At 43.7% G+C, this 25,567-nt stretch overlaps 1 protein-coding gene across 2 annotated transcripts in view; it reads left to right on the forward strand.

The window, feature by feature from the left end:
• Positions 1-25,567, forward strand: part of LOC141050203 (uncharacterized) — a 134,333-nt gene that overhangs the window by 93,642 nt on the left and 15,124 nt on the right. For both annotated transcript variants that reach the window (XM_073547057.1, XM_073547048.1), the window contains exons 3-5: positions 6,466-6,512; positions 19,559-20,146; positions 25,328-25,461. In XM_073547057.1, coding sequence (XP_073403158.1) covers positions 6,466-6,512; positions 19,559-20,146; positions 25,328-25,461 — 769 coding nt within the window. The remainder of the gene's footprint in view (positions 1-6,465; positions 6,513-19,558; positions 20,147-25,327; positions 25,462-25,567) is intronic.

Raw genomic sequence — 25,567 nt, forward strand, 5'->3', positions numbered from 1 at the left:
TTCATGTCTTTAATGAGCGGAATCACGTGATCGTTGAAGGCAGGCGCTGGAGACCGTGGGAGAATGGGGCTGCAGAGACCGCGCCGGGGGGGTGAGTATATGCGATATTCACCTGTCCCCGTTCCCAAGCTGCTCTCCGCTGCCTGCTGCGTCCTCTGTCAGTGATGTTTAGGTCAGAGGGCGCGGTGACGTTGTTAGTGCGCGCCGCACCCTCTGCTCCCTGAACGACACTGAGGCCGGGGTCACACTAACCGACGCAAAATACGGTCCGTATTTTACATGCGTAATACGGATGAATGACCCCTAAATAGTGCTCCGTATGTCATCCGTAAACAAGGTGTGGTCGCATATTTTGCGCATGTCAGCATCCGTATGGCATCCGTATGGCGAGATTTTCTCGCAGGCTTGCAAAATGGACATATAATGGAGCCCTATGACAGGGTTTCTAACAGAAACCAAAGAATAGATATAGACACATAGCATGCATATATATATATATATATATATATATATATTCTATGTGTATATATCTATTCTTTCGTTTCTTTATTAAAACTGTCAGTGTGAGTTTACTGTATAGCGCACTGAATTGCCGGCTTTGCTAAAAGACACCTGGTGCGTATTTCTCGCAAGTCACATGTGTGGTCCGTGTGTAATCGGTATTTTTTGCGCACCCATAGACTTGCATTGGCGTATTACGGGCGTAGTACGCTGACAATCGCAGCATGCTGCGATTGGCACGGACCGTAGAATACGGACGAGAAATATACGGCTGTTGGGAGCAAACCCATAGAGAATCATTGGTCCGTGTGTAATGCATGCTTTTAACGCCTCTCACTCGTCCGTATTCCTCACCATTGTGACCCCGGCCTGACAGCGTGGGAACGAGGACAGGTGAATATCGCCCAGGGTCCTGAGCCAGCAGCAACACCGGCACCTGGCCCCCTGCGACGGAGAGGTGAGTATGTCATTTTTTTTTATTTGCAGCAGCAGCGGCGGCATATGGGGATTATTCTATGGAGCATCTTATGGGGGCAGCATATGGGGGCATATTCTATGGGGCATCTTATGAGGGCAGCATATGGGGGCCTATTCTATGGAGCATCTTATGGGGGCATATTCTATGGGGCATCTTATGGGGGCATATTCTAGGGAGCATCTTATGGGGGCATATTCTATGGAGCATCTTATGGGGGCATATTCTATGGAGCATCTTATGGGGGCATATTCTATGGGGCATCTTATGGGGGCATATTCTATGGAGCATCTTATGGGGGCCTATTCTATGGAGCATCTTATGGGGGCATATTCTATGGGGCATCTTATGGGGGCATATTCTATGGGGCATCTTATGGGGGCCTATTCTATGGAGCATCTTATGGGGGCATATTCTATGGAACATCTTATGGGGAAAATTCTCTGGGGCATCTTATGGGGGCATATTCTATGGAGCATCTTATGGGGGCATATTCTATGGAGCATCTTATGGGGGCATATTCTATGGAGCGTCTTATGGGGGCATATTCTATGGAGCATCTTATGAGGGCCTATTCTATGGAGCATCTTATGGGGGCATATTCTATGGAGCATCTTATAGGGGCCTATTCTATGGAGCATCTTATGGGGGCCTATTCTGTGGAGCATCTTATGGGGGCCTATTCTATAGAGCATCTTATGGGGGAATATTCTATGGGGCATCTTATGGGGGCATATTCTCTAGGGCATCTTATGGGGGCATATTCTATGGAGCATCTTATGGGGGCATATTCTATGGAGCATCTTATGGGGGCATATTCTATGGAGCATCTTATGGGGGCATATTCTATGGAGCATCTTATGAGGGCCTATTCTATGGAGCATCTTATGGGGGCATATTCTATGGAGCATCTTATAGGGGCCTATTCTATGGAGCATCTTATGGGGGCCTATTCTGTGGAGCATCTTATGGGGGCAGCATATGGGGGCATGTTATAAATGGATCACCGAGGAGAAAAAAGGCAAAACAAGCTAAGCCACAGAAAACCAGAGTGATTGGTAACTATGCAGATTGCAGGTCCCTGATCTTACCACACAACTAGCAGTAGCTGTGGAGCGTGCCTACAATGAACCTAGATGCCTCATCACGGCTGGAGGACTACATAAGCCTAAAGCAAGAAAAGGGAAAACTAACTGCCCCAGAGCAGACCCCAAAGGAATAGATAGCCCCCACACATGTATTGACGGTGAAACAAGATGATGGCACAAACACAGGCAGGAAAATAGGCTGAGCAAATGATGGGGCCCAAACTAACTAGACAGGAAAGGAAAGGGAAGACACTATCTGCAACCTGCAAAAAACCCTACAAAAATAATGTCCAACACTTCTGATAGCAAAATTAACCCTGAAGTCACTAGACTTCTCCCAAGATATCAGCACTCTGAAATATTCTGAGACAGAGCAAAAAGAGACCGAACTAGTAAGGGACAAAAAGCCAATTGGCAAAATACTGATAAAGAAGAGTGGAAATTCATCTCAGCCCCCAGCCGGGGCTGGCAGACCACACAAAAAACTGAATAGACCAACAAAATCAAGTGTGAACATTAGCAGAAAAACTTACCTTTAGATGACTGGAACAGAACTGAAAACCAAGAGCTGACAAGCCAGAAGGAATCACCAGCAACTGAACAGGACGTCGGCTGTCTTAAATCCAATCTGAGAATCCTGAGATCCAATCGTCATCCTCATTCTCAGGTGGCAGATCTCCACCGATCAAACCAGCCGCACCACCTCCCGTCACCACCAGAGGGAGTCCAGAAGGGGAACTCACAACTGGTGAACCAGAGAATGAACTCACAACAGGAGCATATTCTATGGGGCATCTTATGAGGGCAGCATATGGGGGCCTATTCTATGGAGCATCTTATGGGGGCCTATTCTATGGAGCATCTTATGGGGGCATATTCTTTGGGGCATCTTATGGGGGCCTATTCTATGGAGCATCTTATGGGGCCATATTCTATGGAGCATCTTATGGGTGCATATTCTGTGGAGCATCTTATGGTGGAATATTCTATGCGGCATCTTATGGGGGCATATTCTATGGGGCATCTTATGGGGGCCTATTCTATGGAGCATCTTTTGGGGGCATATTCTATGGGGCATCTTATGGGGGCCTATTCTATGGAGCATCTTATGGGGGCATATTCTATGGGCCATCTTATGGGGGCCTATTCTATGGAGCATCTTATGGGGGCCTATTCTATCAAGCATCTTATGGGGCAGCATATGGGGAATAATCTATGGAGCATCTTATATGGTATATTTTATGGAGCATCTTATGGGGCCGTAACCTTTATGGATCAGCATATGGGGCATATTATTCTATGGAGCATCTTATGGGGGCATTATTAACCTTTATGGAGCACTGTATGGGGTGTATTTTGTAAGGAGCATCTTATGGGGCCATTATTATCCTTTGTGCAGGATTATATGGGGTGTATTATGTATGGAGCATCTTATCATCTTATGGGGCCATCATGAACTGTATGGAGCATTATATGGGGCTCCTGATTCAATATGGATATTCAAAACATTTAACCTACTGATGTCTCAATTAATTTTACTTTTACTGGTATCTGTTTTTATTTTCGAAATTTACCAGTAGCTGCTGCATTTTCCACCCTAGACTTATACGCGAGTCAATAAGTTTTCCCAGTTTTTTGTGGCAAAATTAGGGAGGTCGGCTTATACACGGGTTGTCTTATACACGAGTATATACGGTAATTGCTATGCATTACCTTTTTTTAAAGACTTTTAGTCTAAAAGCTACAAAGATAACAATTTACAGATTTGCCCATTTTGCGCCTTTAGGACACAGCAATTTATTTATTTATATATTTATTTTTTTTAAATCCTTTTTGTTGTCATATTCCAGGAGCCATTGCATTTTTATTTTTTGTCAATGTAGTTGCATGAGAGCTTGTTTTTTTTTTTTTTCAAGGTGAGCTGTATTTGACAGTGGCAGAATACTTATAACTTATTACTATTATTATTAAACTTTTATTAACTATTTATAGGGAGAAATGGAACAAAAATTAAAAGCAGTTTTTTTTGTTTTTAATTTTTTTGCTGTTCATATGCTGCACAAATAAGGTCTTAACTTTATTCTATGCGTCAGCGCAACTATGGTGACACCACATTTATATAGCTTTGTTTATCTTTTACCAATTCTGCACAGTTAATATTCTGTATAAAAAAAATATATATTTTTGCTTTTTCGTGTCACCATATTCTGAGAGCAGCGCATTCACCAGTGGTTTTCAGCCTGGACGGTCGCATCTTGGCACCGCCCAGGTTGACAGCTATTTATCCCCCAGACATGGATTACGGTGTGGGACACAATGACGGACAGGTATGGTACAGTTTATTGATTTTTTTTATTTTATTTTTATTACATGAGATCGTGGGCTTCGCTAGAAATAAGCGATGCAGTAAGTATGGTTTAATTGAGATTAATAAAGGAGTCTGTGTCAGTTTTTCAAATAAAGGACTTTATTCTGGTACTGGAAATATCAGGACGTGTGGAAGAGGCCTTACTGATGCAATCTGTTGCTTCATTACTGAAACATTGCTGTTTTAATTAATAAGTCAATGAGGCTCAAAGTGTAACTGTTGTTTTAATTTTTATTTCATAAATCAATAGTACATATGAAAATAAGGAATGTTGTAATTTATCTTGTCAGAAAAATGTGCAACTTTCTCAGCCAGAAATGATCAGTCACTATCAAAATTCTCAACTCTGAGGTAAAATCTGTATTTTGCTAAGACAGCCTGTCTCATTCCTGAGATAGGATATTGTAGTTGGCGCTGATGAGATTGTAGATAGGAGGGGAAGGGAGGGGCTCTGTCTCTAGCTCCTCCCTCCTTCAATCGATATAGAATTGTAATAGCAGCAGCCATCTCCTATGTCAGTAATGGGAAAGTTTGTCTTCATTAAATACAGATTTTATCTCAGAGTTGAGAATTTTGATAGTGACTGATCAATTCTGACTGAGAAAGTTGAAGATATCTCTGACAAGATAAATTGCAAAGTTCCTTACTTTCATATGTCCTTTTGATGAATGAAAGGAAAATTAAACCAAAGCTTACACTTTAAGTGCTCAAAAGTGTCAAAGCACTTCCCAAGCTTCTGCTTCCCTGATACTGTTCTAGGAAAGAAAAGAAAAGTGGGGCTGAGTGGGGAAAAGAACCAGGGAGTGAAATGTTGCGGAAGTGCTTTGACACTCCCAGAACACTTAAGCTTCATTTGCATATGATTTAAAATAGTGATTTTTCAGTAATGTGATGCATAAGTAACTCAATATAACCATATAAACATACTGACATAGTCCCTTTAATTGGCAAACTGCAAATATCAAAGAAAGTAAAAATATATTTTAAGGAAATATAATGGTGCTCAGCATAACAGTGTATCTAAGGCTACTTTCACATTTCCATTTTGAAGCATCAGGCGCGATGCGGTGAAAAATGTAAAAACCGGATCCGGCACCTGTTGCCACCGGCTTTTTTCCCATAGACTTACATTATCGCCACATTCTGCCTGATGGCCATGCGGCGTGTCCGGCTTTTGCCGGAAACGGCAAAAAATGCCTGTCCGGTGTCTGCAAAAAAAGTTCCATGCAACGTTTTCTGACAGCGCCGGATCGCTTTTTTGCAGAGCGCATGCCCGAAGACTCTCTTTCCCTTTCCCTCTCCTGCACCGTATCCACCGTAAAACAGATGATCCGGCGGGCTGCGGCTTCTACCGGATCCGGTTTGACAACTTTTTGCTGCAGCCCGCCGGATTTAAAATCCGGAAATGTGAAAGTAGCCTTAGGGTGCTTTCTACTATGTCTGAGTATCCGCCTCCTATAGCCGTACACTCCCGAAAACAGTGCACTGCAAACTTGCGTTCATTCTGCTGTCACCATTGCAGTCTATTGGCCCCGTTGACGCATGTGTCTGGACCTGGTTTGGCGGGGGATTTCGGACATATGCCCCCACGAGGACACAAACGCAAGGTGAAAGCACCATTATTCAGGGTCTGAATCGACCCTATCTAATGCTAACTTCTATGTCATATCATAATTTAAATGGGTTGTCTCATCATGGCCACTCCATGTACAGTTCTGGCCATACTGACCATTAACTGATTATCGCAGGTCTAGTGAACAGCTGATATCGCTTACCTAAGTCAAATGAATCAGCAAAATGATAACACATATGAATTGGGTGCCAGAAGGTAGATTATGACATGCAAATGCATGACCTAACATGTTGGTGCCCCAATGCCAATGCTAATAAAGAGGAATCACATATGGGCATTCCTCTAGCTATAGGTTTTCACCTAGAATTCACCATTTACCATGCATATTGTGAAATCTGCAGCAAAAAATCCACACATGCAAAAATCATATATAAGTCTCCACTTTATATTTTCTGTATAGGTGATGTTCCAATGAAGGATCATAAAAATATGGAGAGAGGATTGTTGGTAAGAACAAAAAGATCACATGTATTAATGTAATTGATTGTTTACCTTTTCCTAAATAACTAATGATATAAGACTATAAGTAGAGATGATCGAACCTTTCAATGTTCGGTTCAGGTCGATTTGCTGAACGTTTAGACGTTCGCCAAACTGTTCAATGAATGTACCCAAACGCCATTAGATTCAATGGGAGGCCAAACCAGACATATACACAACACCTATACGGGTGAGAAAAAGCTTCCAAAACAGCTAAAATTAGAGGCAGACACCATGAAATGTGGCATCAATTAACCCAAGGTGGAAATATGCAAATGGCACAGCAGCAGTCAGACATGAGGTATCAGGGTCTGGCCTAGCATTTATAGCTTGGAATTGAAGTTTCAATGAGGACCTGATGGTTAACGGAGATCTGTAAGCCTTCTTAGCTGGGAGACCTAACACCTCATGCAACATGCAATTTTTTTTTCTATTCCAGCCACACTCAGATGGCTTAAATATCCGTTTGTAGACTACTATTGGTAGAAAAATGTAAGAATAATAACACAGGTAGTTGACTGATCAATTGACCCACAGTAGAACCTGGTGGTTAAGGGAGCGGTGTAAGCCTTCTTAGCTGGGAGACCTGATACCTCATGTAACACCTCCAATGTTTTTATAATTATCATACACGACAAAAGTGACATCAATTTCCACAGAATAGAAACAGTATAATAGGCATCTGACACATCTTCTACTAGCAGCAGCCCACCAGATGGAGACCCAACTTGGAGTTTCCCCATTTCAAAAAAGAATTGTCTTACAACCACTAAAGTGGCATCAATTTCCACAGTGTAGAAACAGTATAATAGGCCTTTGACACAACTTCCACCACAGGCAACCCACCAGATGGAGACCCAACTTGTAGTCTCCACATTTAAAAAAATAATTGTCACATACCACTAAAGTGGCATCAATTTCCACAGAGTAGAAACAGTATAATAGGCCTATGACATATCTTCTGCTACAGGCAACCCACCACATAGAGACTCAACTTGGAGTCTCAAAATTTATAAAAATTGTTTAAAAAATCAGCAGCCGTAGCAATAGCAGGCGCAGAAGGCACCACAAAGATGGCACAGACTGCAAGAAACGCAAAATCAATGCATGACACTAAAAACCTCATCGCCTAGTCTACCCAATCTGCAACTAAGGTGCAAAAGTCATTGGAGAGCCATGATTTGTTCATTTTGATGAAAGTTAGGCAGTCTACACTTTCAGGGGACAGCCGGATGCGCGTATCCGTCAGACCACTTCCAGCAGTGCTGAAGACACGTTCTGAGAGAATGCTGGCTGCCGGGCACTATAAAACCTCCAAGGTGTGACAGGAAAGCTCAGGCCACTCTTCCATTTCTGAAGACCAAAATGCAAAAGAGTCCAAACCCCACCGATGGCATTGATACTGAGCTCCAGATATTATTGCACCATCCTAAACAGTTGTTCACAACGTGTAATCTGTTCTGCTGGTGTATGGGACAGTGGACCAGTACACTCTTGCCCCATCTGGACACACCATTTTGGTGTAAGTATTTCTTATCTTCATTATCTTACTAGATTTTCTAGTAATATTCATAGTACCAAGCTTTTTGACTAGGGGTGGTCACTGTAGGTTCTTAACCTTTTTTTTCTTGTCTTTTCAAATTTTTAGATTTTCTACACTGTTTGTGTGTACTGGTACCATTTGTAGGAATACTCTGTTTTTTCTGTATGTATGTCTTTCATATTTTTAATATTATATTTTAATAAAATGTTACATTTTATGAGACCTTCTTGTGTCTTGTGTTGGTTTTGATATTTATCCTAGAGTGTGTCTCTAGAAAGATTTTTTTTTATCGCTGCTCATGTTTTGTTGGTATGCACTATATATATTAATGCATGTTTCTGTGTCCTGGTAATTCATCTTTACTGCAATCATCCGTGTTTGTGGCTGCATTATCTGCCCTTTCTATATATATTTCTATACCACCAGCTCCCCTTTCAAACATGGCCGCAAGAGCGCCACTCTGCGCGTACACCTGACTTTTTTCGGTGTTGGATTCTGGGCTGATGTGTCTAGACTGTGACCTACATTGCACTCTGTGACGTGCTTCCGGGCTTCCGATACTGGGGCTGGGTGGGCGCATGCGTGAGTAGCAGCTCCGCATAATATGATACCTCTTGATAATAGATAAAGCTGGATCTTCCCTACATATTCACCCTGTCCACCTCACACCCTGACAAAGTGATAGCAAAACGCATGTTGAAGTGGTGTGAGGGGGCAGTGGTGTGTCACTTTGATTGGTATATTCATTCTCATCATGTATTTTCCTTATTGATTTTTGCCTAGGCTTTGCCTGCTGGTCATTCAGTCTTATATTTGCCTTTCTTTCATTTGCATGACAGTACTGGCATTTACATCTTGAAATGATCACACTAAGCACTTTTTTATCAATTGATGCACTGTATCATATATCTTAATTTGTTACTGTGGTTATAGCGATTCTATTTGCTGTATATTTAGCTCAATATTGTGCCTTTTGTCCATTTTTTAATTTATAATGCATTTTTTTATATGAATATCAAGGCAATACTGACATTTGCATTTTCTGCATCAGGGAGACTAACCTGTATACATCTTTGTTGGGTATCCTGTAGCAGCCTACACTTGGTGACTGTCCTTGTTAGGAGAGGAGCAATGCAGGGTTACGACAGGGAATGACAGGGAACTCCCCCCCCTCATATACGGACTATACCTGCTGTTTCAGTGTAATTTAAACCTGCTACATAGAGCATTCAGCTCAACCCATTTTTTATTGAGCACTGGTTGAAGCACTAGCACTTTATTTTTTATGTATGTTATAGTATATTTTGTGTCACCATTGTTTGCGTCCTAAACGTCCGCTATATCCCACATTGTAATTTTGTGGCAGTGAAATGAAGCTGTTTGTAGAGCTCATGCAGATGAAATAAAAAATGTTTTTCTGTTGCAAAATGTGATACAGTCTGCAGTATCCCACGTTGTAATAGAGCAGTGCCCTCTCCTCCACGACACTTCCTGCTTCCCGGCCAGCGGCTGACTTCGGGTTGTTGCATGCACCTTCAGGTCGGCTTCAGTCGCAGGGGCACGCTTCTCCTGCGCTCTCTGGGTCTGTCGGCGTCCTGACCCGGAAGCACCTATCCTCCAATAGCAGGTTCGTACAGGGTATTTCTTGCCATTCCCTCCCTGGGGCTGTGCTTGATTGTCGTGTTAGGTTATCTAATGTCCAGGCCCTGTACCGCTCTGTATTGCTTCCCTTGTGCCAGTTTAACCCTGTCTTGCTCTGGTCCCTCCCTCAGTGTTTCCTGGTCCTGGTCTCCCTCACAGTACCTCCTGCCATCTGAGTTCATAACTATCCCCGGTGCACTCTTTTTCCCGCTCTCCAGCCTCTCGTCCTCCGTCCTCAGCTCTTGTCTGACCTAGCCAGGATCCCACTTTCCTGGTGTTTTCATCTTCCATGTCCCGGTCCCTCACGTGCCTCTCTCCCTTATCCACCCGGCCTGCTTTCTGTTCTGTTTTCCCTGTGTTCTGGTTCCTTCAAGTCGCCCTCATGGTACAGGCATTTGTGGTACTTGAATCTCCTGGGCTTGTCCCTGACGATCCCTGTATAGGGGTCGGCCCACTAGGTCAGCTCGCCCAGGGGAGGTTCAGTGCCATGGCCCTGAGGGTCCACTCCTGGATTAACCGGTCTAAGCATAATAATGGCATTGAAATTGTTCTGTGTGCAGAGCTGTTGCACATTAAATCATTTTTTTTTTGTACAAACATGATACAGCAGCTGAGATCCGACTTTGATTTTTTTTTTTTCTTCTAGATTATACATGCTTCATCCACACTAAAAACAATGTGATGCAGTAGGGGAGATCTCATTTCGATATTCTTTGGAGCATCCAGTCTATGTTATACAGGTCTCATCCACGCCAAAAAAATTAATTTCTTCTTTTGCTAACGTCATACAGTAGGGGAGATTTTATTTTGAAATTGTTTGGAGCATCTAGCCAATGTTATACAGGCTTCAACCACACTGAAAACAAATATTTAATCTGTGACTAACATGATTCAGCACACCATATTTCACCCTCTTATTTAGTGCTGCTGAAATTCAGCTATGTGCAGAGGAGGTGCAGAGTAAAAAATCTAATTTTTAATTGCTAATTCTGTGCTCCTAGCACACTGTCTGAGCAACAGGACTGGGGAAAAATGAGGTCATGGTGGAAGGGGGATTAGGCTTGGTGGTCAAGGTGTATGTGGGGTAGGTGGTAATGTTTTTGAAAGCACTGGTGAACCAATGTCATGTCCTATCCAAAGACAACTGACAACTTCTCTTACTGGATGTTGTAGTTTTTAGTGTGCTGCATTGTTCTCGCGTAATTGCAGACTGTGATATCTTTAGTGGGGCTGCCTTCTGTGCCTGTTGTTGTTGCCGCTACTGCTGCAGATGTTAACACTAATTTGTGGAAATGTGAACAGTCCTGCTTGGATGTCCATCTGCTGGGTTGGCTGTAGTGTAAGATGCGTTGGTCCCTACTATACTATTTCTACTGTTGTGAATTGATGCCACTTTGTTAGTGTCTGCCACTAATTTTTGTAAATATGTAGATTCCTGGTTGGGTCTCCTTTATGTGTGTTGCTTGTAGCAGTAGGCCTCCAATACCAGCAGTCCTCCACTCTCTTTGAGTCCACTGCCCGTGTTACTATCCTTAGATTTTTCTGACAATAATAGTCTACGAAACTGATATTTGTGCCACCTGAGTGTGACTGAGCATCAATTTCTATTTTTTTCTATCACTTATATAGTGCCAATGATTCAACATTCGCTTTACAGACATTACTGGCACTGTCACCATTGGGACTCACAATCTAAATTTGCTAACTGTATGTTTTTGGAGTGTGGGTAGAAAAATAAGTACAGGGAGGAAATCCTCCCAAACAAGGGGAGAACATACAAACTCTTTGCAGATGCTGTCCCTGTTGGGGTTGGAACACAGGACTCCAGCACTGCAAGGCTGCTAATGTTTTTTGCGTTGACGACTCGATGTTCTTGGGATTGGAAGCCTATTGCTGAAATGCACACTGTGTGCCTCACTGCTGTCTTGGGGAAAGCAACTGTCAAGACTGTCTTCAAGCATGTTTGATACTGCAGCATGGGCATGTCACTTTCCTGGGGGGAAGCAACTGACAAAATTTACTTTTGTATCGTGGATAGAACAGACTGGCAACCCGGTACTCAGCAATATTTGGAATTATAACTATACGGGTAACAATCATGTTGCAGATAGTGCTGCAAGAAAGCTTTCATGGGTCCGGCCTCTTTCATGAGGTCCAACTCCACAGTATATTGGTGGCAGGATAACACTCAAGTTTTCTTCCTCAATCCCATCCTGGCAACCACTGACAACAGAGAGGAAATCATTATCGTCTTCATCTCCTATCTGTTGCGCGTCCATCACCTCTTCCTTCTTGTCCTTTTCCTGGACCTTCTCCATTTGTTCCTCCCATGGCAACTGCCTGTGAGACAACAGACCTAATGTCACAAAGTGACTGTCCTAGCGTGACACAACCCACCAATAGGTCGGTCACTAAACGACACAGCAAAAAGCACACCAGGCAACACCAGGGACACAATAACAGCGGTAGGCCATGTCGATAGGAAACAGGGGGACGGATACCTCCTGCACTCACCTAAGGATGTGCCCTGATATCCCTATCATCCCTATACGGGTTTATTCACCACATCGCCGACCACGATACCTAAACCCTCTCTTGTCCTGCTCCTATCCCTAAGTAGGGAATTGGCAAGTGAAAACACTGGTCCCACCGCTGCACTAAGACAACACAAGGTAAGGTAAGACAGACACCAAAAGGGAATGGGGAACAAAAATGCAACATTTAGCTTTCTCTGCTGCCATGCACCACACAACAGAGTAAAGCATCAGCTCACAGCATTCAGCTGAAGCACCACTGCACCAGAAAGCTCCTACCTCCAGCTCGGTTGGTCTTCAAAAGGACCTGTATAACCAACAGTCAGCTGATGAATCAGGTGACCTTTGAAGGATGATGGGAGTGGTCACCACCCACATCAGCAGAACTAGCAGCAATGCAATTACACCAGCAGGGGGAAACACTGACATTAACCCCTGATGGCCTGAAAGGAAAAAAGTTTTAATCTGCCACAGATCCAAAAATGGATCGTGACACCTGAACTTATAGATATTGTTAACCCTAAAGGCATCTTCCTCTGCCTCCTCCTCTTCCCCAGGGACCACCACCTCCTCACCCAGTATATTTAAAGTGTACTCCAGCATGTAGATTGCAGTAATAGTGATGTTGATGACAGAAGCGCTAACAATCTTAGTAGCCATTTCAAAAACATGCAGAAGGGTGCAGAGGTCCTTCATCCGTGTCCACTTCGCAAGTGTGAATTCCACCATGTCCATACTGTATTGTGCCAGGCTATGCAAAATGTCATGCTGCACCAGGTCTCTTGCCACGGTCGCTGCAACATGTGCGGAATCAAATTCCACAGTTTGGTCACATCGCATATCAACCAGTTAACCAGCAGTCCAAAAGATCTCTATACCAAGCTAAGTGGAATGGTGGAAGTGAGCACACAACAACAGTGTTTTCTGCAGCAGCACATCCAGACTGAGACAGTGGCGTAGAAATTGCTGTACCATCAAGTTGAGTATGCGAGCCATGCAAGGCACGTCATGTGAGGTTGACACGGCATAGGACGTCACCAAGTTTGCACCATTATCGCATAAGGCATTCCATGGCTCCAGGTTGAGTGGAGACAGCCATTGCTCATACTCGGCATGGATAGCTGTCCACAACTCTTGATCTGTATGACTGCGATCTCCAAGGCATATTAATTGAAACACTGCCTGATTGTGGTGAGCCCTGGCTGCGCAGTATGGAAGTGTGGGCATTCTCTCTGCAAGTGTTAGAACGTGTGTCTCATTAAGGCAGCAGTTGAGGGCACATGTGGAGGCCCTAGAGAAGGTGGAGGAAGAATCACTGTAGGAATTATTAGGGTGTGTGCACACGCTGCGGATTCTGCTGCGGATTGATCCGCGCGGATTTTGCAAAATCCACAGGTAAATCTGCAGGTCAAAAGACCTGCGGTTTATCTGCGGATTAGTCTGCGGTTTTTCCCTGCGGTTTATCACCTCTACAATGGAGGAGATGGTAAACCACAGCGGAATCCGCAGAAAGAATTGACATGTCAGAAAATCCGCGCGGAAAAATCCGCACCGTCTGCACTGTGGTATCCATTTCCCATAGGATATTATGGTACTGTACACTGCAGAAGAAACTGCTGCGGATCCGCAGGGCCAAAACTGCTGCGGATCTGCAGCAGAATCCGCAGCGTGTGCACACACCCTTAGATACAGAGGTTTATTCCGCAAGCCCTGGGGATTGCAGGACTCTTGGCGTCTAGTGCTTTTGGAGTGCCCGCCAGGGCCGTGGGGAAACTCGGTATCGGGCCAGTTCTTAAAGGGATGTGTCACGGCAGCAGTGATCCGGTCCATGGCCCTGGGCTTCCAATGAAAAATGGTGATTAAGGGGAAATAAAGTTTATAAGAGACGATTCGTGACGCCACCTGTGGTATTCGGCAAATAGGAGATGTTAGCCGACACTGCTTGAGAAAACTGCTGGGGCTAATGGTGATACAGCAGAGTTGTTACAGCTCTCCACAAGTAGAGCTTAGTCCCAGGGCAATTATATTGTTAAAGATGGTGATGATGGATGTGGTGAAGGGGGAGTGATGCAGTAAATAAATTGGAGGACACAGCAGTGTGCAGTTTTCACAGGTTTTACTCACAGTTCTGATGTTACAATCCCCATCCGGGGCCCACTAGTTTGCATTTTAGCACAGTGAGATTCAAAGATTAACGCATGTTGATCGCACATGTGCCAATTCATGCACGCAGTCGTAAAATTATTGCATTTTCTCCTCGTCCACCAGCTCCCCCTCCCTCTCCTCTCATCTCAGTTGAAAACTTTGCCTCACCACCTGTGAACTTGACCCAATAACGTCCCACCTCATTCCAAACATTACCACAGTCTTCATCCCAAGCCTAACCCACCTCTTCAACTTGTCACTAACAACTGGTGTCTTCCCCTCCTGATTGAAACATACCTCGATCACACCCATCCTCAAAAACCCAACCTTGACCCATCTTCTGTGTCTAGCTATTGCCCCATCTCATTTCTCCCCTATGCCGCCAAGCTACTGGAACACATCCTTTTTGAACTGTCCTCCCACTTTTCCTCTTGCTCCCTCTTTGAACGCTTACAATCTGGCTTCTGACCACACCATTCCACTGAAACTGCCCTGACTAAACTCACTAACGACCTAGTAATCACCAAATCAAAGCAACGCTAGTCTGTACTCCTGGACCTGGCATCTGCATTTGACAAAGTGGAATATTCCCTCTTACTACGGACTTTCTGATCTCTTGCCATTACAGCCTTGGTCCTTTGTTGGATCACCTTGTACCTAATAAACAGTACATTCAGTGTCTCCCACTCACACACCACCTCCTCATCTCACCACCTATGTATCAGTGTCCCCAAAGGCTCAGTTGTAGGCCCGGGCACTATGCTAAGGGTGTGCGAGCACGCCCTCCCTCTTAAAGGGACCACTTGCGTCAACCTTTGGTCTTCCCAGCCTATAGTTATGCGACACCTTCTATTTAAGGCTCCTCCTCCAATATGGAGGTGCCTGAGCTAAGTTGTTAATTTGCCTTGCATGATTGCTAGTTGTCAGATTCGCCCATCTGCTTGCCTACCGTGTACCCGTCTGCTCAACCCTGTCTGTAGTCTTCTGTCCATCAGTCACACCAGATTGCACCTGCTAGTGCCCATCTGTCGAACACCCGCTCCAGCCCACACCTGTCAGTGCTTTTCTGTTCCTCAGCCCCAGCTGTACCCGTGGTTCCAGTGTCCCTACAGTGCCTGCCTGCATTCTTCCTCCCTCTTTCAGGCCGTAGCAGCCTACCCGCACTAGGGGGTCATGTGCCAACCTTTTTAGGTCAGCCCTGGAATGGGAACTGGTGCCACCTCCTTGGGTCACAGTTTTCGTTTGCTGCCACTTATCCGAGTTGGGATTTGGTAGGCCACCTAGTTATGCCCCTTCCAGGCTTTCTGAGGGATACAGCACAGTGGCTCCACCACCTTGCCCGCTACTGGGTGCTGGGTTGGCTGTAGTGAAAGAGGTGTCGGTCACTATTATACTATTTCTGCTGTGGTGAAATTCATGCCACTTTGTTAATGTCTGCCACTAATTTTTGTAAATGTGTAGACTCCTGGTTGTGTCTCCTTCATGTGTGTTGCCTGTAGCAGCAGGCCTCCAAGACCGTCAGGCCCCCACTTCCTTTGAGTCAACTACCTGTGTTACTATCCTTAAATTTTCCTGACAACAGTAGTCTACAAAACTTATATTTGTGCCACCTGAGTGTAGCTGAGCATGAAAGCAGGTTGAGTTGTTGCATGTAGTATCAGGGCTCCCAGCACAGCAGGATTACACTGATCCCTCACCCACCTCATCTTACTTTGATGTTCAATTCAAAGCTGTAAATGCTGGCCCAGACCCCGATACCTCATGCATGGCTGATGGCTGCCGTGCCATGCTACAATTTGTACTGTGGGTGAATAGAGGCCACTTTCCTGGTGTCTGTCCCTCATTTGATGTGTTTTGACAGCTTTTAGGCTTTTAAGCCGCATTGTCACCTCCTTATCTTCCTTCTCTTCCACTTCCTCTGCTGAGCTACTCAGCTGAGTACCTCTGGGTTCACACCAAGTGGGACGTACAACCTTATCGTCATCTTCTCTTTTCTCACACTCCTCACCCTGAAAGTCACTCTCCTCCTCTTCCTGCCCTGACACCACAGTACAGTCTGCATGCGCCTCTCGTTAACGTCTGGTGATGAGGGGCTGAATTCTGCTCAGGCCCTACTTTATGCGGCATCGGATCCAAAATGAAAAAATTTGGGGCATCGGTAAAGATGCTTTCCTCCTCTGAATTCTGTTATTCTTTGGAGCAGATCTCTGATACCCATGGAATAGAATGTGTAAACAGCTCTGCAGAATGGCCCATCTGCGGTTCCCCACAGTCAACTGGGTGTTTGGAAATTTTTGATGCAGCGGGAAACAAGAGTGATTGGGGTGCCACTTCTGAGGATTGGGGTTCCACTTCTGAGGATTGTACTGTGTGTGATGTTAAGGTGGAGGAAGAGGATGCACTTGATAGCCACTTGATGCAGCGCATGCCATCCACTTGAGCACATGCTTTTTCTGAGCCTTATCTACAAGATATACTGATGTGCAGCTGCCAAAGAAAGGGAGCGGAGTAGCCCATCCAGTAACAGATGTTGTCAGTGGTCTTTGGATAGGGCGAGATTGTGTTTGTTCATTTGAACTTTCATTAACATTACCACTTAACTCATGTACACGTCGAACACCAAGCCTATTCCACTTCGACTACGACCTCACTTTTTCCCACTCATGTAAGTAGCCTTCCCCTCTTGTAACCCGCTGCTTCACAACCTTAGGCCCACTGTCAGTCACCTGTAATTAAATGAACAATCACTATTTTCTTAGATAGCATGCCTGAACAATACTGTTATACCTAACGATTTTTAAGTGGAAATTTGGCCTTCTGATTTGCCACCGAAACACAGTTTTATCACAAATGATTTGAAGTAGCAAATGGGGCCTTCGGAGACTGCCACACAGTTTTTGCACTATCAATTTTGATGCTGGAAGATCGATTTCACACAGGACAGGATCTGTGTACATACAAATCCCCTTAAAACACAGTTTAATGATAATATTAAAAACACCTTCCCAGTGAAAAATGAAGTATATCAAAAATGAAAAAGACCTAGTCTAAAGTGCTGCATGGCCCTACACTAAGGCCTAACTGATACCTTCCTAGCCGTGGAGGTTGGCACCCTAATAGTACGATATTGGCGCCCCCACTCAACGAGGACTGTCCCTCGCTTCCCTAGTGATCCCTAATATCACAGAGGGGAAAACAATTTTCAAATAGTGCAGAAATGAAATAATCAGAATGCCCTAGGACTCATGCAGACCAGACAAAAAATATATATAAAGAATACAACGATAAAAAACATTTCAACCATATCATGATATCATGTGACCTATATAATGAAATAACCTCAATAAGGCCAAATCAGCAGCTATTCTCACTTGGAGAGATAAACACAATCAGATATATTCACCAGGTAATAAAAGGTCACTTATCATGTCTTATGGGGAACCCTCAACGCATTTCCCCGCCGTGGCGGTTCATCAGGAGGTATGATACTTCCAAAGATATTGTTGCTGCTTCATGCCTGATACCACAATAATAATGGCACCAGGGGTCAGAAAAAAAGCGGATTTAAATAACCAGCATAATTATACTACACGCCACCCACTATCTGGTGATCCAATCGATGTGAAGGTGTAAATACCTGAAGCCCAGGTGTGCACCACAAGCAAGTAATGTGTACCTGAAGTCCCGCCGCTACCTTCGATGTTCAAAGCGGAAGGAGGTCATTAGCGTGCGTTCCACGGAGAGGCGCATCCAAGATGGCGAAAATACTTCCGGTACGCGCAACATCACCTCCTCGTCGGGCTGTAACTGTTCCTCCGGAACTACCTTTAGCGGACAAAGCGGAGGGTAATCCAAAATAACGCCGGAACTTCCGGTCACATGCTTCCCCTCCGCTTCAGGATGTATCCATGGAGACACATACCACACGAACAGAGAGCGCAGTACACAGGGCGGATCACAATGGAATCGCTGGTCAACTTTTAACCCTTATAACTTCCTAACAAAAAAAAATTTTGGTTCCAAAATTGTACTGATGTAAAGTAAACATGTGGGTTACTTATTAAGTATTTTATGTGACATATCTCTGTGATTTAAGGGCATAAAAATTCAAATTTGGAAAATTGCGAAATTTTCAAAATTTATGTTTTTTTCGCAAATAGATGCAATTAATATCAAAGAAATTTTTCCACTGTCATGAAGTACAATATATCACGAGAAAAAAATTTCAGAATCACTGGGATCCATGAAAGTATTCATGAGTTATTACCTCATAAATGGACAGTAGTCAGAATTGTAAAAATTGGCCCGGTCATGAACGTGCAAACCACCCTTGGGGTAAAAGGGGTGAATGATGTTGATGCACACTGACTTAGGCCTGTTTCACACTTCCGTTTTTTCAAATCCGTCAAAATCCGTTGTTTTCCGTAAAAAAACGGATCCGCCATTTTTTGCAGGATCCGTTTTTTTTGTCCCATAGACTTCCATTACGGTTACCGCGGATCCGTCAAAAAAACGGATCCGTTTTTTAAAAACGGATCCGTTGGCATCCGTTTCCGTCAAAAAAACAGAAACGGATCCGTTTGGCGGACACAAAAACGGAAGTGTGAAACAGGCCTTAGTGGATCTCTGGGATTTTTTCCAAAATGGTACTGTGACTATACTTCAGTTTTCCTTCCAGGGATACTGGAATATTTGAGAAGTCTAGAGTGACAGTTAAACACAGGTTCTCCCATTTCATCCTTTCCAGGTCAGGTGTGAAGAATCATTATATTCAGCTGGAGGGAAATATTGCCGACATATGAGGCTAGATCGTCTTTACTTAGACTAAAAAGATGTGGGTAGTTCATGCCATCTTTTTGTTGGGTTGGTATCGGAGATTTGCGAAGCAGTATACAGAAGATCATCCTCATAAATTGCTGTAATTGCTGCTTGTAATCTGCTGACTGTGCAATGGACACTACAGTGTGTAATTACATACAGCTATAATAACCTGGATTGATATCAAACAGCAATAAGTACATATTTGGGAATTTCCTTTAATGCAGTTCTTTTATACTGTAGAGCAGTTTCAATAGCTAAAACCACGGAGCTTAACTTTAAGTACAATAAATATACTAAAGCTATTTCCAAATTCTTTATTTCCACTTTAGAAATGTAATTTCAGATATCCTCATAAGGTGCAACACAATGCAACCACTGAACACGTTATTCAAGAACAACCTATGGTTCGCAGGATAATAGTTGATCTTCGACCAGTTTTAAGGGAAGCTGTGCATCTGTGTGAAGAAGATGTTGCAGACACAGAGAATAAATCCATTTCTTCAGCAGTACATTCAGATCAAGAATTGAATACATCTTATTCACATTCTACATTGGAACGACTTTCAGAACAAGATTTACAAAGTGAAGATAGCTCAATTTCTACATCAGGACTTTTAGACCGAGGGTTGAATGAAAGACAAGAATGTCTTGAAGGAGAACATCCCATTCTGAGGAACACAGATTCTATGAGCTTCTCTCTCCCATCATTATGGAAATGTGAAAGCTGTGAGGAGAAATTGAAGCCTGCACAAAATGATCATCGGCGGTTAAGCTTGGTGGAGATGACAAATAGAGGAACACTTACTTTCGATAAAGAACAGCAATTTAGTGTCGATCCTCCAGTTTCCTTTCCTAAAATCATACTGAAAGAATTACCCTCACAAAAGATGTCTAAAGAACAAAAGCCTTCAGCAAATGTGAGTATGAATTCAGGTCAAAAGCAAATTTTAAACATTATATGGATTTGCCAAAAAGCTTGGACTATTCGTACTAGTAAAAAGCAGAAATCCCAGCTAAAGAGAATCTATGTGTAGGACCAGCCCTCCTGAGCTGTCTATATGGCATGTAGGTCATAGGAAGTTGAATAAAATACCTTGATATCTACAATCCGATGTCTGATTTCAGAGAAATCCACATTTTTCTTATATGTAACTGAGCTGTCAAGATCTGTCTATTGATCTCCCAGAGACTCTGCCTCCAGAGATTATTTTAAATGAATGGGGGAGTTACCAGTGTGATGTGTAATGACGGACAGTCTGTTCTCCTAATCTACATGTCTCACATTGGAAATGCCCCATTTCATTTAATGTGAGCTCTGGAGACAGGTTCTCAGGGAGGGCTATATGCAGCCCGTAGATCTTAAAAAATGTGGATTTCTCTGGAATAAGAAATCAGATCGCAGATATCATAGGTGTCATTTTATTACATTTTCTATTACCTGTATGCCCAGATAAACAGCTTAGGAGGGTTGATCCTACTGACAGATTCCCTTAAAAAGGGAAAAGAGTATTAGGTATCTGAGTTTGTATCTTGTGTCTGATTGGGAAATGCATTTCATTGCAACTCTGCAGGCATGTAAAGATGAAACATTTTGAATAGTTTTTTTAATGGGCCAGTAAAGTTGCCCATGTTCAGCAGGATCAGAATAAAACTGACGGTGCCATCTCTGTCTTGCAGTTCACCATATTTACTTTAATGGGGATGGGCTATAATACCAGACAAAGCAGACGGACAGCGAAACTTCTCCATCTTTAGCTCATCTCTAACACTGCTACTAACAAAAAATAGACTACACCTCTAAGCAAAATACACTTGGTGTGTCATGGATATTAAAAGGGGTTATCCTTTACATAGAAAAAAAATTGAGGCATGTATAATCTTAAATTACAAAACTACATACTCCCCTTCCAGCTGCCCCACGGTTCCAGCACAGGCCATACCATAGGTCTGTGTCAGTTGTGGAAGTAATGCTTGCTCTATTTAGAAGTCAGAGGATCACTGCAGTCAGTAATTGGCGTCAGCCATCAAATAGCTACAAAAGAAGATTATCAGAGATTTGATGATGAATTCAGCTAGTCAGTGACCACTGCAGCCAATCACAGGCTGCATCTGACTTCTGAACGGAGCAGACATTGATTCTGGAGCTGGCACAGACCTATGGTATTATTATTATTTATTTATATAGCACCATTGATTCCATGGTGCTGTACATGAGAAGGGGATTACATACAAACTAAAGATATCACTTACAGTAAACAAGCTAACAATGACAGACTGATACAAAGGGGAGAGGACCCTGCCCTTTTGGGCTTTCATTATACAAGATGGAGGGAAAGGAGACAGTAGGTTGGGGGGTTGCAGCAGTTCCGGTGTTGGTTGAGGTGAAATCTCCGGTAGTGGTGAGACGGCAGCGGAGTCATTGCAGACTGTAAGGTTCCTTGAAGAGGTGGGTTTTCAGGTTCCGTCTGAAGGTTCCGAATGTGGTTGATAGTCGGACATGTTGGGGCAAAGAATTCCAGAGGATGGGGGATATTCGGGAGAAGTCTTGGAGGCGGTTGGATGAGGAGCGAATAAGTGTGGAGGAGAGAAGGAGGTCTTGGGAGGATCGGAGATTACGTGAGGGAAGGTATCGGGAGATTAGCTCAGAGACATATGGGGGAGACAGGTTGTTGATGGCCTTGTAGGTCAGTATTAGTAATTTGAACTGGATACGCTGAGGGAATGGGAGCCAGTGAAGAGATTTGCAGAGGGGAGAAGCGGAGGAGTAGCGAGGAGAGAGATGAATTAGTCAGGCAACAGAGTTAAGGATGGACTGGAGAGGTGCGAGGGTGTTAGCAGGGAGGCCACAGAAAAGGATGTTGCAGTAATTGAGGCGGGAGATGATGAGGGCATGCACAAGCATTTTAGTAGATTGAGGAAAGGACGGATTTTGGAAATATTTTTGAGCTGGAGGCGACAGGAGGTAGAAAGAGCTTGGATGTGCGGTTTGAAGGACAGGGCAGAGTCAAAGGTTACTCCTAGGCAGCGGACTTCCGGTATGGGGAAAGCGCAATGTCATTAATTGTGATAGATACGTCAGGTAAGAAAGATCTGTGAAATGGAGGAAAGATGATGAGCTCAGATTTGTCAACATTAAGCTTGAGGAAGCGAGAGGAGAAGAAGGAGGATATGGCTGATAGACACTCCGGGATTCTGGACAACAGGGAGTTGACGTCTGGGCCAGAGAGGTAGATCTGAGTGTCATCAGCATTCAGGTGGTACTGGAATCTGTGGGACTTTATGCGTTGCCCCAGACTAAGTGTATAGATTGAGAAGAGTAGGGTTCCTAGAACAGAGCCTTGGGGGACTCCAACAGTGAGAGGGTGGGATGAGGAGGTAGTGTGGGAGTGGGAGACACTGAATGTGCGGTTTGAAAGGTATGAGGAGATCCAGGATAGGGTGAGGTCTTTGATGCCAAAAGAGGAGAGGATCTGTAGTAGGAGGCAGTGGTCAACTGTGTCGAAAGCAGAAGACAGGTGTAGAAGCAGGAGTATATAGTATTGTCCGTTTGCTTTGGCTGTGAGTAGGTTGTTAGTAATTTTGGTCAGGGCTGTCTCAGTGGAGTGGTGGGGGTGGAGACCAGATTGTAGATTGTCAAAGAGCAAGTTAGATGAGAGATGGGAGGAAAGTTCAGTGTGGACGTGCTGCTTCAGGACTTTGGAAGCAAATGGAAGCAGCGATATTGGGCGATAGCTGGACATAGCGGTTGGGTCGAGGATTGGCTTTTTAAGGATAGGCGTGATTGTGGCATGTTTGAAAGCAGAAGGGAAGGTACCGGAAGTTAGTGATAGGTTAAAGAGGTGGGTTAGGGATGGGATAAGTATGGTTGTGAGGTTGGGGAGGAGGTGGAATTGGATGGGGTCGAGTGATTTGGAGAGGAGACAATTAAGCTCCCCTTCAGTGATGTTGGAGAGGGAGGTTATGGGTTTTGGGCATTGGTCTGGTGTACAAAGGGGTTGTGGTGGTTGAACAATGAAGACTTGCCTTGTTTGGTCGATCTTATTTTTGAAGTGCGTGGCAAAGTCCTTAGCAAAGATGAGGGAGGTTGGAGGGGGCAGTGGGGGGCGGAGGAGGGAGTTAAAAGTTTTAAATAACTATTTGGGGTTGTAAGATAGGGAAGATACGAGGGTTGTGAAGTAGGCGTGTTTAGCAGAGGTGAAGGCAGATTTGAAAGCGAGTGTTGCCTGTTTGAATGCAGTGAATGTGTTTTCTTCCAACGCCACTCTGCAATCCTGGACACTTGCAGGAGCTTTTTAGTGGCGTTATTGTTCCAGGGTTGTCTGTTGGTACGTCGCACACTGCCATGAACGAGAGGGGCAGCCGTGTCAATAGCTGATGCGAGAGTGGCATTGTAGAAAGCAGTTGCACTGTCTGGTATGGTATGGCCTGTGATGAATTTGTAGGTGCTTGGTAAGGTGATTATGATACCATTTTTTTATTTTAAGCACATGCATACATAATACATTCATAAATACATACATACAGTACAAATACAGCATTTTTTATGTCAATTCTTTTAGCATTTTTGCCACATTTTTTGACAGAAAGCAACGAGAATGCAAAAAGTTGCAACAAAAACCCAGCAATCAGGCTTTGGCTACATTTTTGCAGGGTTTTTGGCTGCACTACTGATGAATAAAACTAACTTTATTAAACTTGTACTGTAGGAAAAAAAAGCACACTCCGAAAACACAGCAAAATCTGTGTTTTTACTGCGAAGAGAGCAGGTTTTGGCTGCAGACAAGAACGTTGCAAAAAAGCTATGTGTGAACGTAGTCTAAGGTGGCAAAAAAGCCTAAAGAGAGACAATTTTTGTAATTACATCCCTCAGGGAGTTCATGTAGGGGTTTAGTGAAACTTTTTAGCCAACATGTGTTACACAGGTATTTTTTTTTAACATTGAGCTGTAAAAAAAAATACATTTATTATAACAGTAAGTAGATTTCACTGAATTTTTTCATTTTTAGACTGACTGATAAGAAAAAAGTACTCCGTAATCTATTATGCTGTTTATTCCAAATGTGGAGATATTGCATATGATTGTACACTACTGTATAGCCCAAGAGGACTCAGAAGGGAAAGATTCCGTGAGGGAAGACATTTCTACTCTGAGGTAAAACACTGATATTAAACAAGGGGGGAAATGTTTTACCTCACAGAAAGCAGAAGCTGTACATCTACTGCCCAGGAGATATGGTATGATCAGACCAGGTTTCTGCACAGACATTACACAGGACATAGCAGGGGCATATTTATAAGATTATCTCAGCACAGGAACATTTTTTTTTACACATCCATTTGTGGAACCTATGTTTTTTCCAAGATCTATTGATTAAAATGTACTTTCTTCATGGGAAAACCGATTTAAGTTAACATTAGGATATCATAATGTATTTAGACCGGGGTCACACTTGCGAGAAACTCGCACGAGTCTCAATACACTCGGGACCAGATGTGCGGCTACATGTATTTCTATGCATGTATTTCTATGCAGCTGAGCGCTCCGGTCCGAGTGCTGGCGGCAGTGCTGGGTATTGAGACGCGAGACTCGTGTGAGTTTCTCGCAAGTGTGACCCCAGCCTTACTCTAAGGGTGGCCAAACACCTTAGGTGGCTTTCGGCCGAACAATGCTTCTGTCAATCGTTAGTCTGACAACCATCTCAGCTGACTCTCTCCTATAGTACTTTGCTGTGGGGGAAGTGCGCCTGCACGGGAGCACCTCTGGGGGACTTTGTGTGGATGACGTAAGACTCGTCATTCACATGAAGCAGGGCAGGAGGACAGCGATCGCAAGAAGAGAGGAGGCGCAGGACCAAGACCAGCCATCTGTGAGTATAATAAAAAGTCTTTTATTGGATCTGCAGACTGGATTGGGGACTTGTTTACAGCATTTCTGTATACTGTAAAAAAGGCTCTAATGGTGGTGGCCGTACTTTAGGTGGGGGAAAACCTGGTTCCCTTTTTTAAGGAAGAAGATTGGCTGGTAGTAATACTAATAATATTTCTTGGTTAGAGAAAACCCTTTAAATTGTTTATAATTATTAACTTGCTTCCCTCAGGAGAACACATTATGGATGGGTCTAGAAAAACTGCAGCTGCCAATATCTGAACTGGTCAGAGTTACGAAAGAGCAGACAAACAGTGGACACCATACACTCATTGCTAAAGTGCTTTGCTCTCTTCGAGAAAAACAGTAAGTATTCATATAAATAATACAGTAACTTTATAATCTTTACAATAGAAGTAGGAATGTAAACTTCTAGTAATGTAATTTGCTGCATGCAACAAGGATGCTTTTA

This window comes from Dendrobates tinctorius, unplaced genomic scaffold, assembly GCF_039654945.1.
Source record: "Dendrobates tinctorius isolate UK_male_01 unplaced genomic scaffold, ASM3965494v1 ptg000011l, whole genome shotgun sequence".
Taxonomy (NCBI): domain Eukaryota; kingdom Metazoa; phylum Chordata; class Amphibia; order Anura; family Dendrobatidae; genus Dendrobates; species Dendrobates tinctorius.